Genomic DNA, 18,950 nt, shown 5'->3' on the forward strand with positions numbered 1-18,950 from the left:
TGATAGTTTAAGAGAGGGAAATTTCATTGGCATTTATTTGCTTTTTGAGCTTTGTACTTTGGATTTTGGATGAAATAGGGATAGGGTGGGGCATTGAGGCACTTGTATACCACATGCTTAACATTGTTCACACCTGCTTTTTGTAATTTCTCTTTACACAAATGAGCAAACAAGCCTACAAATCAGATTTTTCAAAATGAGGCATGATGTGCAACACTGAAACAGCTCGAAGTCTGTGATTTTGTTTTGGTGCCCCCTTTTAATCCCCAAATGTCCTTCCTGCTCATTTTATTTTCAAAACAAACTGTGAAGTGTTTGAATTTCAAAAACATTTACTGATATAGGAGGAACACTTGGGAATTTGGGGCAGTTTGTAGTGCTGTAACAAAATCAGTGTAACTTTTAGCTTAGATTTGGCTAAAGATAACCACACCTCTTCAAACACACCTCTTCTTACAGTTAGTTTAGCATTACAGTAACACACTAATCTTTATATATGTGACAAAGAAAAGCCCTTGACATGTTTTTCTTGAAGCAGTCTGACATTTTGGGAAATGGGTTTATTCACTTTCTTGCTGAGATAGATGAGAATGTTGATACCTCTTTCGTGTCTGTACGCCATGAAGCTATAGCCAGTAGCCTGTTAGCTTAGCTTAGCACAAAGACTGGAAGCAGGGGGAAACACCTAGCCTGGCTCTGTCCAAAGGAAACACCTCTGAAGCTCACTTAACTCCCTGTGAAACCGCAATGTGATGTTTTTCACTTGAGCTTATACTAGCTGATATCTGTTCCCACCTAGCTATTAGATACAGCTTGCTAGTTGATATTAGCTAGCTTTGATATACTGGCTAGAGTTTCCTCTATTTCAAGTCTTTGTGGTATCAATCTTCTCATCTAACTCTCGACAAGAAAGCAAATATTTTGTGTATTTCCCAAACGATTCCTTTAAATGTAACTTTTCTCAGTGTGACATATCTCTGTGTTTAGATGCCTTTTCTTCGGCGGTTGTGCGTGTTGAGCCAGTTTTATCAAGTGTTGAGTGTATGTGTGTGAGTTCTATTGATTGCCAATGAATTTTTGAATGTACTGATGTTGCTCAGCTGCTCTTAAATGTCGCCTGCTATCAATTTGCCATGGTGTACAAACGATGTCTTTTCTTGATCATATATACAGTCCACTGTATATGTATATTTTTGGCACACAGGTGGACCTCTTGTCGAAGACGTGTAATGTTTGTGATCGTGTTTTTGTATGTTTATGTAACTGTTTTCAGAGTGTGTGTGCGAGTTTGTTTGAAAGAGAGTGTATTCTGTGCGCATGTGTATGTAATGACAAACATTCATGAGGATAAAAGTAACTTAAATGTCAAAAGAATATCTATAAACCCTCATCCATATTATGTTCTACCTGTGACAGTGTGTCATGTGTAACATGCGTTTTAGTGTCCAACATTTATGTCCCAGGTTGTGTAAATTTGACTGCAAAATAAATCTATCTGTGGTTGTATTTTGTGAAGATTGTGATTTATTTCGCTCAGCTGTTTCATCCATTAAAATAGACAGTGTGCACTTTTAGCAGTAGATTTAGGGCACTCTACTTTTTATCATAAGAGGAAATTATCATCTATGACCTTTAATGTAAGGGTCAAGGTAAATATAAACATCTATGAACAATCTTTTCCCCCAAGCATTTTGTACCTCAACCCTTTTGAAAACCAAGCTTACAGAATGTTGATGGTGATTAATATACTATGGTCAAACACAAAAGCAGAGCCACTTCTCAAACCACAGGTGTTTAATGTATTACTGTGGCCAACCCTCACTAGATCCACAAGAACCATAATGGAAATATGGTGTATTCAATGCAAAATGAAATGCAATATTAAATCACAATGTGTACTGACAATGGAAGTGCTTAATGATACAGTACAGTACAAAAAAAACAACTTATGATGCACCGCTCCACCACCATCATCAAAATTAGCATATTGGGGAAATCTTAAGCTTTAAAAACACAGGATATAAATGCATTGTGTATCTTAAGACACTGTCGCTGTGTCAGTTGAAATGCTTTGTCTAGTTATACAGTACCATTTTTGATGCCATTTCGCCAAGTAATTGCCTGGCACCCTGTTTCATATCAATTTGGTATCTACTGCAGTGCAACAAATGTGCCAAAAAATCTGGATTATCACATGAAAAAAATGACAGATGAAGACAAAAACAAGTTTATGAATATTCACAAATACTGTGTTTCAAATATGGCTCATCAAAGCAGACCACTCCTCAAAATAAGTATTTTAAGACGTGACATACCCAGTATATAGCAGCTTCACACACAAAAGCAAACACACAATATTAAATACATTCATGATTGATTTTTTTTTTTTCTTTAGCAGCAGGTGAGTTGCTGCACAGAAATCAATTAGCACATTTGGTCCTGATCAGTCCTGCACACATTTTCAGTCTGCACCGAAATAGTGGGACTGCGTCTGTTCAGTGCAGCATAGAACAATTAGACAAGTCAAGCCTGTTTCGTATATAATTTAGCCAAGTCCAAACATCCATTGTTTCCACAGCTGTCTCTATATAATCCCTCAACATTTGCTCATTTTTGTACTCATGTGGTTCAAACTGCAAACACAATCATGTGAAATCCTCCTCCTACAAGCTCAGGGCCAGCTCTGTCTCTACTGCGATCTTGTCTTTCCACTGTGTCACCATGACATGCTTACAAATCAAGCAAGCACCAGATTTCCTTTACTTTTTTGTATTTTTTCATTGCAACCATTATAGATGACAGACCACGCCGTGATTAAGCTCAGAAGTGTGTGCCATCATGGTCGTAGCTGTAGTTGACACTGATGTAATGCATCCCGACACAACATTTCCTTAATCACTCACCGGTGTTCATTATGGTCCTCTCACAGAGGGGTTGTTGAATTAATGTCATCAGTAGGTTGAGCTTTGAGGAATGCCTCTGGTATTTTGCATGACATTCTCACAACAACTTTTCTCTCATGGATGGTCTCAACATCACACTGAAGAGATGTTGCCGCTAGAAGGAGGCCGCCCGAGCCCCCCACGGGCTCGAATTGTGATCTGAGTGATACTTCGTTTGGCTGGGGTGAGATGATTTCGACTGTAACACTTCCACAGCCATCGCCTCAGCTCTGTTTGGACCTGCAGAGAAAATGCATGTGTGCAAAGTACAAATGTAATGGGAGTCTTACGGGGGCAATGGCAGTATCAGAAAAGACACTGTGGCAGATAACATAGCATGCTGTAAAACTTGTAAAATAGGTACAAATGTTATAGCTTTATGTAGTTTGTTTTTGACTCCCTCCACTGAGGATTTACTCTGTCTATGATAAATGTTTGTATGACAAAAAACACATACCTCTCCATTCATGAAACAGTAAAGCAGTGCCACCACAAAACCCTGCAACACAAGAAACATGGTGACTGTTTTAAAATATAACACTTATATACACAATTTAAATTTACTACAGTAGGTGCAGATTGTAGGTAAAGTCAGCCTTAAGCTAAGTTTCAAGGTAGCTCTTGGGTGTAAATTTCTCAGATAATGTGATTTTTCAATCTCAGATACACTGCAGACATGTGATGATCTTATAGAACATGATGCATTGCATTAAACTACCCAACAGTAAATAGAGTAGTTAAAATTAGCACAAACTTTAACAACCACAGCAGTAAAGTGCAATATACACAATGCAGCAGTAATATTAATCCAAAAGCATCATATATAACAGTAAATCACAGGGACTATTTCTCTGCATAATTAATACTTTTACTTTTGATACTTTAAATACATTTTGCTGATAATACTGCTGGTATTGTTGCACTGTTACAGCTTACTGGGACACTTGAATAGCCACCGTTAACGTTATTAGTAACACCTGCTTTTCCTACTATGACAATTCAAAATGTCTGCTGTGAAAGAAGGCCCATCTTGAGGGCATCCTACTATAAGCAATTCCTCTTCGGTAATTCTTTATCTGTCTTAATGTCATTTTTAAGTGTGGACTTTTTGTTCTCTATTGCTTTTTACCTGAAAGGATCCCAGCCCCAGCTCAATGTAGAGCCTGGCTGCCACTCCAGTGTTCTCAGGCAGGAAGGCAAACACTGTGTAGTGCATCCCAAACAGAGGGATGAGGAACAGGGTGGATTTAGCCAGCCTCCTGAGGGAAACAAACAACAGAGGAATAAAAGAAAGAAGATTAGACATCAGCCCAGGTAATGTAATGGCACAAGCTTGGGCTAATCCGCATTAAAGGCCTCGAAAACACATTTTCTCAATCAGCTTCTTGCTCTGAGCGGTGGGTCCTACATGAACACTTGCCAGTATTACAACAGTACAGGCTGTTTCACATTTCACATGAGAGATTTCTGTATTTTTGGTCTTATCTGTGCTCTTTTTAATGTTTTGAAGTGGGCGGGGCTCAGTCGGAAAAAGATGATGTCATGCACCAATCAGGATTTAGCAGCTTTGAATCAAAATGATGACAGTTGTAGATTTGTTGGCTTATGTTTTTGAGTGTTAAACATTAGTAAATAATAACTAAGGATGTTTCTTTTTACTCTGACATTGATTGTTTCTGATTAATTTCTAATGTTACAGAGAAAACCAAAAGATTTGAAACCAGGTTTTCAGCAGTAAGATGTCTTTCCAAGTTTGAAATATTCACCTTTATCAGTGTCAGTCTAATCAGTGTTTTTGTTTTAAATGTCACAATACAATAGCAAAATGCATTATTCCACCACGTTTCATCAGAGGTAGACCGGATGTGGCAGATATCAAATCTGTAATAAACAAACTGACCTTTAAAACAACAGCGTCATCAGGCCAATCAGTGGAATGAATTAAAATGTCAAAATACAAAACTCTGATGCATTGTGCTCATTACATTATTGCAAAAATTTGTCGTGTGGTTTGCAAGAAATAACTCCACCTCTGTGATACATCCCATAGAAACCATAAAATCACAACTACTGAGACACTGATTGTCTTATTCTCATTTTTGTTCTTTCATGTCAGAGATGGTAAACTATCTGGGCACATATCGAATGATCCAGATCACAGATCAATAAATACAATAAATAGCAGTTAAAACAACCCCGACAGAGATGTCTTCGCATTGTCTTGTTCTCTGATGATTACATCAGATTCAGAGTGTCTCAGTCAAGCTGTCACACTTAGTAGGGCGTGACAATATAGTTTCAGTCGTCTGAATATTCTAAACAAACAGAATAATCACTGATCAGAAATCACTGCCTTGACTGATGAAAGATTAAAGATAGAAAAAAACCCCATCAGATTATTTTCAAGCCTTTAATGGGATTGTGTTTGTCTTTTGTCACTCCTGGGATTTGTGCCTTTGTGGTAACGTCACAGATCCGTCTGAATCAGATTGAAGTTTGTAAGATGGAGACGAAGCTTTTTGAAAGTGTGAAACATTCATTGAACTGTTGGAACAATCCTGTCGCAGAGGAGACGTCTATTTCTGGTATCTGGTGCTATTTTTATGTGCTGCTCTCATTCTAAATTAATTCAGCTGAGCTGGAATCTGCACCAAACCGAATGTCAAAAAGGAGGAGGGATTCATTCCGGTAAAGCAGGATTTCTGGGCTCCTGGAGTAGATTCATAGATGCAGCATTTTCTCTCTTACACTGTAAGGAAGAGTTCAGCATTTTATCGAGGGATTTCATCAATTCACTCTCTTGAAAGAAACTGCCATCCATTTCCGACATATTCATTTCTCACTCAGCAGTTTTACCTCGGCACTGAACAATTGCTTCATAGTTTAAAAGAAGCACTTTAAAAACTTCACTTTGTCTCCAGCTGTATTGTAAGGAGAAAATGAGGCTCTGCACACCTCTAGTGTAAGCAAATGTCAGTTACCCAAATGAATGTCTCAAGTGACTGAAAGCTTCACTTGAAATTAAATACTTGCATTGGACGTGAGTGTGCAGAGCCTTTTCTTATTCATATTTGATTTTTATTAGACAAGTCAAGCTTTTTATTTTTTACCTCCGCATCGTGCTGTGAGTGTGGTGGTTGTCTCAAACCAGTCTACAGCCATGCTAGCACCTCTATGAAGCTGTCCTCAGCAGTTCTTTTAGCTAAATGCTAACATAAGCGTGCTAACCAAAATCCATAATGCTAACGCGCTCACAATGGTGCAGCTGTGGCTCAGGAGGTAGAATGGGTCGTCCACTGCTCGTTCAATCCCCAGCCCCTCCTGTCCTGTGCATGTAGTGTTGTCTTGGGCAGAATTTGGATAGAAAAGCTATATGTAGTAAATGTGGTATATCTAATAATTATGCCGTATTTTTATTTATTAAATACATTTCATTATTTACACCTGTGTTGTTTTAGTTGTCAAGACATTTTACTTAAAACATTTTACTTATGTCTGGGGACCATACATGTCTTTACATTTACAGCAGATTTGATGTTTGGGTTTTTTGAATTGCTGTCTGTCACTAGTGTTGTCCAGTGCTACAATATCAGCTACAAGAATGCATCAGGTCCTTCCTCTGCATCTAGTGTTTCTCTTTTAAGAGCTCTAAAAGGTCAAAGGGTTGAATTAATTATTTAATTTTTGGCTTTTACTGAAACAAAATTTATCTTTGAACATGATTATTTCTGAATAATTGTGTGTGAACTTTTCACACACAACGTTTCAGTCTTCAATCGTTTCAATCTTAACGCCTGTTCTTGCGAGGTGCTCGCAGGTAGACATCAAAGAAAGAGGGGCAAGAAGGGAAAGCGCTTATAACTCTGAAAAACTCTGAAATAAAAGATTGCATCTGATCTCTTTTTTTCTTCGATCTTTCTCTTATCAGAACATAATTTAACTACAACATTTAACCTTTAACTTTTGGTCACTTTGTGTTTTCCACAGCTAAAAACATGAACTTTACAGACCATTACAACTACTGTTCTCTAAAAGAGCATTGCTGACTTTTTAATCTCAATGCAAAAGCCATAATACAAATAATGCCGGGTCACCTCCATATTTATTCAATTCTTAAATATAGAAACTGTAAATTATTCATTCATAATTTCTTGAGATCTGGAGTTGCACTGCAATGAACGTCATATATGAAGTCGCCCCTGCATTATCTGAGTGGCATCAGCTGCTTCTTTCATCCCTCACAATCAGAGGTCCATTCTTCAGCTGTTGCACTACCTGCTGGGAGGTAACATTCAATCTCATTATCAGGTGTACAAGGCAGCATTAACCACGTGACACTTCTCTCTAGTCGCTCCGCAGATATCCTCTGGCTCTAACTCTTCTTACCTTTCTGTTGTGTTGTATGTGTTTGTTAAGAGAAGTTCTCCCAGCAGAAATCCATGTTGCTGCTTGGATTTGAGAGATCCCTCAAAGAACAGTGATGTTTCCATTAAATCAAAGCGTGTAACCATTTTAAAGTGTCTCTGAAGGAACTCTGAGTATTGTTTTTTACGAGGTCCAGTTGTGTTGGTAAGTTGTGACTCACATAAAATGTCCAGTGTCATTGTTTCCGGCCATGGCTGAAGATTTAAGCTTTTGAACCAGAATCCGGATCACGTTGATGAAGATGACTATGTTGACCTGGTAGAGATACATGCACACGATGTATGCACAAGACAGGAAAGACACACAATATTTTAATACAAAAAGAATCTATTTAAACCTGCTACAAATAATTAGGCGTGGCAGGTCTGTTTAAAACATGACTATATCTAAATCAACCACTCTTATCACTGAGTGCGTTTACATGCGCAGTATCCTGGTTTTGATCATTTTTGGGATATAATGTTTATCCATATGCCTGCACACATGATCGTAGCAGTATCCAGGTTTCTGATTGTCTGTGTTGTGTCTTCATTTCTCACCATCTCACTCTATGTTCTGTACCAATGGAGAATGACCAGAAACCTGGATCAGGTGTTGACATGCCACAGTGTCCTGGTTTCTATCAGAGAACTCCAGCTAACATAATCAGATTTCTCAAAAGCGGCATAAGGTCTTATCCAGGTTTCTGAAACCAGGCAGAAACATAATCCGGATACTCCAAAACCTTATCATAACCAGGATACAAGTGCACATGCAAACACACTCATTGTAAACTGCATATGCAAGAATGGAAAGTTTGACAGACGTAGTGACCGTAACTGAGCAAACAGTCAGTTAGTGCAGTTTCACTGCTCTCCACTCACCAGCAGCGAGGCTGTTATTGGTCCTTTAATAATCCACCAAATGCCAACATTGTCTGTGTCGTCCCAGCAACTGCAATTAAAGCCAGATGAAATTCAATTCAGCATTAAAATAATTACACTCAAATTAAAGTACAAACACTGGAAGAGCCACTGCAACTATACTGTATCATAGCAGTGAAATTATGAGAAAACATATGCTGCTTTGCTTCTTATCATGTTATATATATATATATATATTTTACCCTCTGTCATCATAGAAGAATCTGGTCAACACCCAAAGTATAAGAACTGTTGACGGGAGCCCTGCAACGTAAGACCAGAGATGAATCATTAATGCGTTGTGTATCTGTCAAGTAAAATTAATCCGAACGACACCCAAGCCCCCAACTCCCTGCATTTTTTTAAGAAAATGTTGTTGGGCATATAAAATATTGTGTTTACTCTGTACTCTGTATCAAACTTATCTGTCTTACCACTTGCACGTCCATGCCAGAAGAAGAAACAGACACAAGATAAAAGCAGGAGACAGGCGAGAGAGAGAGAGAGAGAGAGGGAGCAAGATAGTACAAACCAGAAAGAAGCTGATAAGACACATCAGAGCCACTCTGGATACTGAGTGAACAACACACACACACACACACACACACACACACACACATGCAGACACCCTGGACTGTTGTAAAAACACAGATACCTTAGCAACAACAGCATAGTTTTATGTTTGAATCAGGCTTTAATGTGTTTTGTTGGTTCAATGGTTGACTGGAATATTTCATGTATTATCTTAACTATAACCACTGGCAGTCGAACTTATGTACAATGTACATTTGGCATTACTACAGTAATGTGAAAGTATTAATTATGACAAAAGGACAATGCTCTAAACATTATATCTGTTAGAAATACACGACTTCCAGTCCAAGTTTAACAAAGGGATTGCCCTCCTTCATCATCCTTCCTCATCAACACGAACAAGAGCTGTAATCTTAACTCTGTATGAACACAAGAACCAAGAGTCTACAGCAATGCTAGCAGCTCTATGAGGCTGTACTTAGAAACAGCAGTGCTTTGAAGGAATGATTGAATGCTAACATGCTCACAATGACAATGCTAACACGCTGATGGTTTAGAAGATGTTTAAGCTACACGAATATGTTTGTTTTTTGATATGTATATTAATGCTAATCTAATATGTTTACCATGCTCAACTTAACATGCAGCTATCTGGTCATAAACTATTGAAATGTTGTCTTGATGATGATGGTGCTAGATGAAAAGTTAAGAGGATATCTCTACCAAATTTCATTGCTATCCATCCAATAGTTGTCAAGACATTTCACTAAAAAACAAAAATGTCAACATGATGGTGTGCTAGACAAAAATTAAGGGGATCACCAAAGTCAGTAGGTTTCATCCTCTGGGGAACATGGCAAGTTGACAAGATGTTGGACCAAAGTGGGGTACCAACTCACCAACCTCACCCAGACCAAAAAGTATAATTGGTGTTCAGTCTTCTTTATTAAGGAGGACTCTGCTGCTCTGTTAGTGTCCTATGGATTATCTACAAACATCTGACATGAAGACTCCTGGAAAATCTTGGCCAGTGCTCCAAGACCAGATTCTGCAATACTGGGCTTCTTCTTGATAATTCTTATCTTCAACAAGGATTGATGGACAGAGGCAAAGTATTTAGCGTCCCTCTCTCCTGTCAGTGCGGAGGGTGGATATTATGAACTCCATTTTGGCCTACAATATGTTGTCTGTCTGTGGAATTTAAACCATCTTAATTGTACAGTGTGGCAGATCAAATAACTGCACCAAAAACTGCTTAACGAACCTCCAAACTTGAATGATCATGTCTGCCTGAAAGCTGAGGAACCAGCCATTCCTTAATTTAATTGCCAACTGATGAAATCCATCCGAGGGTCTGCTCAGATGGACAGAGGCTGCTGTCCATAAGTTCCATCTACCTCCCCTTAAAAATAAGAGTCTCAGCACTGGCTGAGCATTACAAGGTGTTACTGACTCTTACAATAAGCAGACTGGAGAACAAAAAGCCCAGCATGACCTCCCTGCCAATTATAGGTTCTGTTGTCTAAAGGTTTCAGGAACTCCTCACTTAAAAGTTCAGTTTCTGTCTCCACAACATCAGAACAGGTATGCTGCTCTCACCTTCACTACCTGCACTGAACAGAACTGGTGGGCGTCCTCTCAGCCTGTAGCTGCTTGATTGTACTGTTTCATTGTGACTCCACGAGAAGCACTTGAGAGCGCAGGCTCAAACAGGAAAATATACAGCAAACAGGAAACAAAAAAAGACAATGGGATGGGAATGGGAAGGCAATGGGAGTTAGCTGACTGAGAAACACGGGATAGCACAAAGGGAAAGCACTCAAAACATCTGTAGAGAGCTCAGGGACACAAAAGAAAGGGGAGAAAACGAAGAGAGAGCTGAGGAAACGAGAGCAAGTGCAGCCGCAATCGCTGCTCAGGCGCTGCTGTTGTGTAAGTAAAATGTTTTTGGGACTGAATTACTGTCTGGAAATAGATTTCCAACCCAAATGTGAATACATTGTGTAACAACAAGAGGTAGACAAAATAACAGGAAGACCTTACAGCATCATTCAGTGTACTGTAATACAGCAACACCACAAACAACGGGCTCAAAAATGACCAGCTGTGGTAAGATGTGCAGGCTGTCTTTATGTATCATGGCTCATGATGATGCTTCCATGTGTTTTTTTGTAAGCGTAATTATTGTGCATGGATTTGAACACTGTCGTATACACTCTGCAAAATCTTTGTCAGTTTGTCAGAGCTAGACACATGCAACAGATGGACAGCCTCTATGAGACACTGCACCTCTAACACACAAACTTCAAAATAGAAGCACACAACAAAACACAAGGTGAACGGCAAAAATCATCACAAAGTCACGGATAGAATTTAAAACCTGGGTGAGTGTTTAAAAGTGTGAATACAGGTCAAAAACTACAACACCTTCATAAAATAACTGTTTAAACAACTATAAAAACTCTGAGACATTCATTCCTTCTCCTTAGATGTAAGCGTCTGAGATTGTAAATCCAAAAAGCCTCTTTCCGTTTCCAAACTCTGTTCAGATCACAGAACATGAAGCGAATTTTAGAGGCGGCGCGAATGCATTCAAAGTCAAAAATCCCCCTTGAATTCATTGTGTTGTGTGTGGGATTCTTTATCAGGTGTTTTTTTTTTGTGTGTGTGTGTGTGGTTGTTATGAATATTACGTATATGTAGCGTATGTATATATCCAACCGTCACATGGTACCGTCTGTCATAGTCTCACCAACCTCTTCAGTCATCCCTACTCACCCCATCCAATCAGGATGTACCACCAGAAGTATTTCCTCTGAGAGACGAAGGTCAGGGCCAGCAGGGTCTGCAGATACATGCCCTCCACCAGCAGCCAGAAGTAATTGGCCAGGATGCTGAACTGGAAGAAAGCCACGGCCGACTTGCACGCTGTCTGGAGAGGAACAAGACGAAGCAAAGTTACTAGAACTGGATGTGTCGTTATTTAACACTACGAGTCCGCACAGCTGGAAGGTCCAGATGACTCATTAAGAACTTTTTCTCGTGTGTCAAAGAAGAAGAAGAGAAGTAGAGATTAGTAGTTTTTTTAATTTTAACTTCTTTCAGTACAGCATCAGAGGCATTAATGATATCCTATAATGATATACTACATCTAACACGTCCTTGTCATATTCCATTCTGTTATGAATGCATGAGGCACTTTGACACTTTTAGGTTACACAATTTTAGGTTAAAAGCATTTAAGTTAGTGTACAAGTTGTGGGGAAAAAGGTGTAACTGTTAAGACAAAAGTAGAAAGCTTTTACTTTGATGATACAAATGAACATAAAACAGTATAAAAGTAAACCTACAGCCCAAACATAGAGATTATTATCGTACTGTAGCTGATAGAGGTTGTATATTTTTTTTGTTTTTATTTATTTGTCTGATATACTACTCACTGTTACTCTGATGTTTACATCTTCAGATAGTCCTGTTTGTTTTTAAATGATTAATTTAGCTTAAAATGTAGGAGAATCTGAACCCATAAAAGGACACTTCATTGTTCAGTTTATCTGTAAAACTGTGGGGATTCATGGTTTCCAGTGGACAGCGACGATATGCAAAGTCTTCACATTTCCTGTCTTGTGTATGAATGTGCTTTGCTCTGCATCACTGCAGCGATTGTAGCACAAATGGGAGCATGTGAAGAGTTTGTGATTGTGAGCTGAGAGGCAGTGATGAAGGATGTGAAAAGGTGTAAGTGCTAAGGTGTGTCTGTGGAAGAAAAGAAGCTTGCGACTCCTAAAGTAATTTCCTCAATGACCCTGTCAATCTTTTTAGCCCAAATGGTTTTCTGCTAATTTAAATTCTTTTGTACGATTACAAATATATGAATACATTTGTAACTGGAGTCAGATAAAGTTTATTATTCCTGTTTTTCTGCATCAGGATCTCTGGTCCTTTCAGGGAGGTTTGGTCATCTTTCCTGTTGTTCTGATTTCCATTCACAGATAAGTCAACAACGCATTGTCAGAGCAAGAAAATACATTTGAAGAGACGTCCTGGTGGGATGATTATTGATTGATTATATAATAATGTTTTTCTGTGGTACTGTTTCACTAGACAGAAATCATGGAATATGTTTTGAATATACTTTGAATATACTGATGTCAGGTATAAACCTTCTGAACCTATTTGATTAGGGACAACTATGGCAACGCAAAAGCAATAACGATATGAATACATTTTGTAGTTTATAGAAGTTTATAACAAATATTAAAAAATTTAAGGTGAAAATCTAGTACCTTCCACCACAGCTACAGGCTGCACGGAGCCCCTCCCTCTACAAAAATACAACCAATAAAAACTCACTACTCACTACAAAAGAAAAAAATCACTTCAAAATTCACTACATGCTGTGAAAAAATAACGGTAAAGCAATTACAGATGGGGACAGCTTCATCATTTCACTTTGTCAACATATCTTATCGACTAATGAAGAGATTTTGTCATTCGTCATGTCTTCCGCTCTTTCACTCCTCTTTCCCGTTTCTTACCCGTCTCTTTCCATTGTTAACTTAATCATACAGCAGATGTGGGAATCTGCTTTTTGATGGGAACGTTATTGACTAATTAGCGTGCTCACCGTGGACACGGAGCAGTGGTCCAGGGTCTCATCGGCAAACAGCACAGTGTCTTTAATGAAAACAGCGCTGGCTCTCAGGACAAAGGAGGAGAACAGGTTGATGTGGATGTAGTTTCTGGTGCAGCGGAACTTTCTTAAAGAAGCAAAAACAGAAGGAGAGAGAGAGGAGGATAAAACACACATATACTCAAATGGTACTCATATCTCAGAGGCCCCTGCTCCTGTCTACCCGCTTGCTATGATCACCGGCTGCCACCTGCCTGCTCACTCTCCATCACTATTCCTACTCTGCTGGTCTGTTCATTCGAGCCACTGCACCATCAGCCATCACCTACTACAGCTGGCTTTGTTTTCTCTTCCAAAAAACTGGGACTAACCTGAAGGTTTGTCTATAAACTGTCTTTCTGACTGACTGACTGACTGACTGACTGACTGACTGCTCGTGCTTGTTGCTCCTTTGGTCCTATTTTTAGCAACGATGCCGCGTTTCAAAACCTCAGCAGTTCCTTTTGTTAGCACATTGTTGTCATAATCAATAGAAGTCTTTAGCTTGTTATGCTCGACTTCATTCACTCTTGTTTACTTCATCTCGCTGTCGTTTGAAGCTGGAAAGGTAATGTACAGTCATCTTTAATGAGCTTGTCTGCTGAAATCACCTGCACCTAGTTTTAAGTTAATGAAAACAGCAAGCCTCGACATTACAGGGCTCGTGAAGGCAGGAAAACCACAAAAAAATAGTTAAAAGTCGCTTTAAGACCTTTCACATTATGCAATTACTTAATTGATTATTCAAACAATATAAGAGTTTCCTGTATATATAGACTGTGATTCACTGAACAGCTTCTGCACGAATTGTGTGTAAGATTCCCAAGCTTCTGTACAACAAAGGCTTGACTGGGCCTCTATTGTCATCTGAATATCTGCATATTTGTGTCTGTTACAGCTAAATACTCGAGAACACTCCAGTCTTAACTACATAAATGTAAGGTGAGTGAGCATCCTAGTTGTTGTGTATTTAGGACAGTGTGTGCTGTTCTGCTCTCACCTGAAGGCTGTAAACACCACTATGGCTGTGATGAGGGAGATGAGCGAGGTGGCATAACCCACAGTGTAAACCTGTCTTAACGTAGAGAGGTAACTCGTCTGGAAAGAGAGAGAGAGAGAAACAGAGAGACAGAGAGTTGAAAAATAAAAAGGCAGGGAGACAAAAAGGGAGTGTGAGTAAATTGTGATGCTGTCAAATGTAAGAATGAGAAATGGTTTGATGAGTGAAATGTCACACAAAATATCTGGAACTGCGGTCAGTGTGATGTTGCCAGTTTTGACCGTCTGGAGCACCACAATGGCTAAAGTGCATATATACTGCACACTGCACTATAAACATGCAAGTTTTTTTTATATTTTTGATATTTTATTTGTATATTTGGATTTTAATACCTTTCTAAATATTGTTACTGAATTGAAAGGTGGAAACTGTCACAAATCTGGCAACCCTGCTCACTCTTACTTACTTCAGTTAAGGTCTCATGCTAGCTAACATGTAGTGTACGAACAATAAACATTGATCAATTTCTAATCAAACAAAGTTGCAAACTCTGCAAACAAGACTGCAGGTGGTCAGAGTAAAAGAAGGCAGGTACGAGCCATTAAGATGAGTATAGAAAATTTCAATTGGACCAACGCTCAATCCAACCATGCTTTGCAGTAAAAGTGGCTCTCCTATTGACTGTGTCCTGCCAGTGTGGCTCCCATAAAATAATGAACCTACACGTAGTTCTGAACTGAAAAGGAAGCAGCAAGGGAGGAAGAGTGGAGAGGAAGCAGAAACAATATGAAGAATCTTAACAGATTGGCATGATGACAACAACAAGGCTGTATACCTCCGATTCGGGCTCGCTGTCATCACTGAACGCACACGCCTCCTCGTAGGGCGGATACATTTCTGACCAGCCGGCAACCGTACAGTTCCTGTAAACAAACCCTGACGTGGGAGCAGACAACAAGGAGACGAGGAGAAATTGGTTTCAAGTGATTTTCACAATGCATCATACAATCTATTTAGCAGCTCAAGCCTGTTATTCTTTACTTTCTTCTTAATCTTCTCTGTGGCTTCGTTTTGTCTAAACTTCTTGGAACATATAGTTTAAATTAACTGTGAAATGCTGCAGAAAGTGGTATAAAATGCTCGTGACCAGCACCAAGTAGGAAAAAAGTTTAGACCCTGGTTCCTTTGGTCAAAGCTCAAGTTTAGTTCCCAAGTTCCTAAAAAGGAGGAACTGCCCCTGGAAAAGCCCCCACATGGCCTGACATCCCATATGTGTTGTACCTCGTCAGGAAGGATAGTAATTTTGCAGCATTTAGCTGCACTTTCTTCCCTCTCAGCTCGACCTTTTCTCTTTCTCTCATTCTCTCTTTCTCCTGCGCGGTCTATTTCTTCTGCACACTGCTCGACCACGCGCTGCACGCACTGACTGAACTTTGGGTTGATGTGTTTACGCGTGTGATGACAGGCAGAGCTCATACTATCAGGTTAAGCAGGCAGGGGGGCGACGGTCTACAGTTCTGAGTAACTTTAGTTGCCCCATGTTATTTTCACTTTGATTGACCTGTTTCATTTTGTATTTTTAACACTGGTCTGATACTCCAGACCAATCAGCTCTCCCTTACTCCCAACGGCCGACCTTAACCTTGTTCCTCTGTTTCAAGTTGTAGTCATGACATTTCATTTGTCTGTTTCACAATCGTTCTGATACACCAAAGCATGAAACCTTGAATCTGGTATCTTACATTCTGAATTACATACTGCAGCCACACTGTTGTGGAAAGTTGTCGGCCCTGTGCACTTGAAAATCAGCACATTTGGGCCGCTACACTGACATTTCCACTGGACCATTTCACTCCATTAGTGCTTTCAGTCAGAAAACATTTCATGTCCTTGTTCAAGCCTACTGACATTTCTCCTGGTTAACGTTAACAGCAGGTGTCTGGAGAAGGCTGTCAGCTGAATCGCTTCCCTGCGCTGTTGTGTTTGTGGGATCGTATATCTCAAATGTGTTTGCCACATGTAGCACATGCAGGCATTAAATTGACTGTTTGAACAAAGACACACAGCAGTGCATGTAGGTTTTTCTCTATTCCCTTTGATCTGAGCCAACTAATGCTGCCAACTGCAGTGCTGAAAGACTCTGGTCTGTTTGAGTCATCTGCAATTCAGATCATAATGAGCCATGATTTCCATCAAGGTAAGGAGGAAAGAACATATCCCTTAATGACCCTGACCTTACCTCCCTTAATGATGCTATCATAATGACAATCCTATCAAGACAACAGAGTACAGTCTTTTATTTACAATGTCTGTGTGCGCCTTTAGACTGGAAGATTAAGGTTTCCATATTTAAAAAATGTACTAGCTGTCCTATAAACACTAATTTACAGATGCAAACCATTAATAATTGATTAAAAATGACTTATTACATAACACGTCTTTATTCTAAACATTTAAATTATTTGTTAAAGAGTGAATAAACGCCAAAATATGTGTTTGCTCTAAGTAACTGTTAACTAAGAGAGAAAATTAACTCTAAATATAAAACCTCTTAAACTCGACAACACTTTTACTCTCATGAATTTATTATTAAAACCTAAGAATATGTCTCTCTTGGTCTCATCAGAACTATCTTTCTGGAAACACAAACAGTCTCTTTGACTTGTCAGATTGTGATGTGTGAACCCCACAGACAAGATTTCACGTCATTTCTTCTGCCAGAAACTTCCCAGAGTATGTATATATATATATATATATATATATATATATATATATATATATATATATATATAAAATTAAAATAAAATAAATTTAAAAATACATATATAAAAAAAAAAATTCTTGCCAACAAACATACATGAATAATTAATCCTCTGCTCTTTCACCAGAGTGACTCCAGCCTGCATTAGCGTTGCAGATTATACAGTACAGATACTTAGCCGTGGAGCGTCAGTGCACCAGTAGAGAATGGGACTTATGCATTACCTCCTGTTTGTTGAGATTGGGGTTGACATGGAAACCAACCTTGATTGCTGGAGAAATGCTGGAAGACTTCAGAGCAGGATACATTGACCACCTGTCCGACGTCAGCTCTCAGCCAGCATCCGATGTCGTCCCACTCTGTGTTACATCCTAGAAAACACAGACAGAGGGGAGAGCGGGGTCAGGTAAAAATGTTTTTACACTTTTCTGAGGTGGAAAAGTTGGTGTAAGATGTGACAAAGTACAATAGAAAGAGACAAATAAATGATGAAGTACATCAAGTATGTGACCTTCCTCAAATTAATGCTTGAAACAAACATAAAGGCCATATTTCCATCACGTTTTCTACATGGACCTCCATAGTTTGATCTTTTAATTACGTCATCTCATTGTGCCCTCTTCCTCTGCAATGGTTTAATGGCACTTAACTGGAGAGTTAGTATGACCACCTGTTTATCTTGATGAACCAACTCCTGATATTTGCATAACAGTAGTGGAAACCTGGCTATTCACATCTTTCAGCCTACTCTACATCTTTCAATGTACCTGTCATCAATAGAGGGTAATGTTTTGATTTTGATCAGGCAGACAAATCCGTCTTCACAGTATAACCAACCATTTATATCCCTTCAGGCTTTGTTTAGGGTGATGTCACTTCCACAAGCTGCATACACGTATCTGGAAGCTTTTTCAGGAAGCCACATTTCATTGTCTACAAAGAATGGATATGGATCAATTGTTATTCAGATGACCTTTTACTTATTCAAGATGTTTGTGTGTTTTCCTCTCAGCTGCTACCAGTTCACAGCAGCCACTCAGTGGTGTTACCACTTGAAGAAAAATACATTAATTATTATTATTATTATTATTTACTGCTTGCATAATGTCTTGTTTGGCTTCATATTTAATTTCTTGTAGATGTAATGCTTTCTGTCAGTCCTGTGTCACCACATTAATATTAGTTGATTAGATCTGTCTGCGGGCTTGAAGCTGTCATACACATTTCTTCAGAAGACAACGAGAAACGAGAGACATTGTCCAATTCTCTCGGTTCTTCAGGGCCCAGACCGTGACGCTTATGAGAAGCTTATTCTGTTGTGAGTCCTGAAATGCTTTTCTGTTTTATGATATGATCGTTGTGTTTTGTTGTCTATGAGTAGCAATGTTGGTCGGTCTACCGCTTTGGTCCCTGACACAAATATCTTGACAACTGTGGGATGGATTGCCATTAAATTTGTTCAGACATTCATGGTTCTCAGCAGATGAATCCTAATGACTTTGGTAATACCCTGACTTTTCCTCGAGCGCCACCAGCAGGTAAAAAAATACTTTGGTTTATGTATGTGTATACCTGCATTGACATGAGTGAATGACATTCCCAGCAACCTCAGCTCTTCTTTGTGCTTAATGCTATACAGCAAATATTAACATGCTAACATACTAAACTAAGACAGTGAAAATGGTAAACATTATACCTATATATGTTAGTGTTA

The 18,950-nt window shown here is 39.0% G+C and overlaps 1 protein-coding gene across 1 annotated transcript in view; it reads right to left on the reverse strand.

Moving 5' to 3' along the window:
- Positions 1-3,035: 3,035 nt before the first annotated feature.
- LOC139296366 (vasoactive intestinal polypeptide receptor 1-like) overlaps positions 3,036-18,950 on the reverse strand; it is a 30,829-nt gene continuing 14,914 nt past the window's right edge. The window contains exons 4-14 of the mRNA XM_070918751.1: positions 17,500-17,607; positions 15,311-15,411; positions 14,476-14,573; positions 13,431-13,563; positions 11,582-11,735; positions 8,473-8,533; positions 8,231-8,300; positions 7,528-7,622; positions 4,072-4,201; positions 3,400-3,441; positions 3,036-3,182 (exon numbers count right to left, since the gene is read on the reverse strand). Coding sequence (XP_070774852.1) covers positions 3,036-3,182; positions 3,400-3,441; positions 4,072-4,201; positions 7,528-7,622; positions 8,231-8,300; positions 8,473-8,533; positions 11,582-11,735; positions 13,431-13,563; positions 14,476-14,573; positions 15,311-15,411; positions 17,500-17,607 — 1,139 coding nt within the window. The remainder of the gene's footprint in view (positions 3,183-3,399; positions 3,442-4,071; positions 4,202-7,527; positions 7,623-8,230; positions 8,301-8,472; positions 8,534-11,581; positions 11,736-13,430; positions 13,564-14,475; positions 14,574-15,310; positions 15,412-17,499; positions 17,608-18,950) is intronic.

This window comes from Enoplosus armatus, chromosome 14 (genome assembly GCF_043641665.1).
Source record: "Enoplosus armatus isolate fEnoArm2 chromosome 14, fEnoArm2.hap1, whole genome shotgun sequence".
Lineage (NCBI taxonomy): Eukaryota > Metazoa > Chordata > Actinopteri > Centrarchiformes > Enoplosidae > Enoplosus > Enoplosus armatus.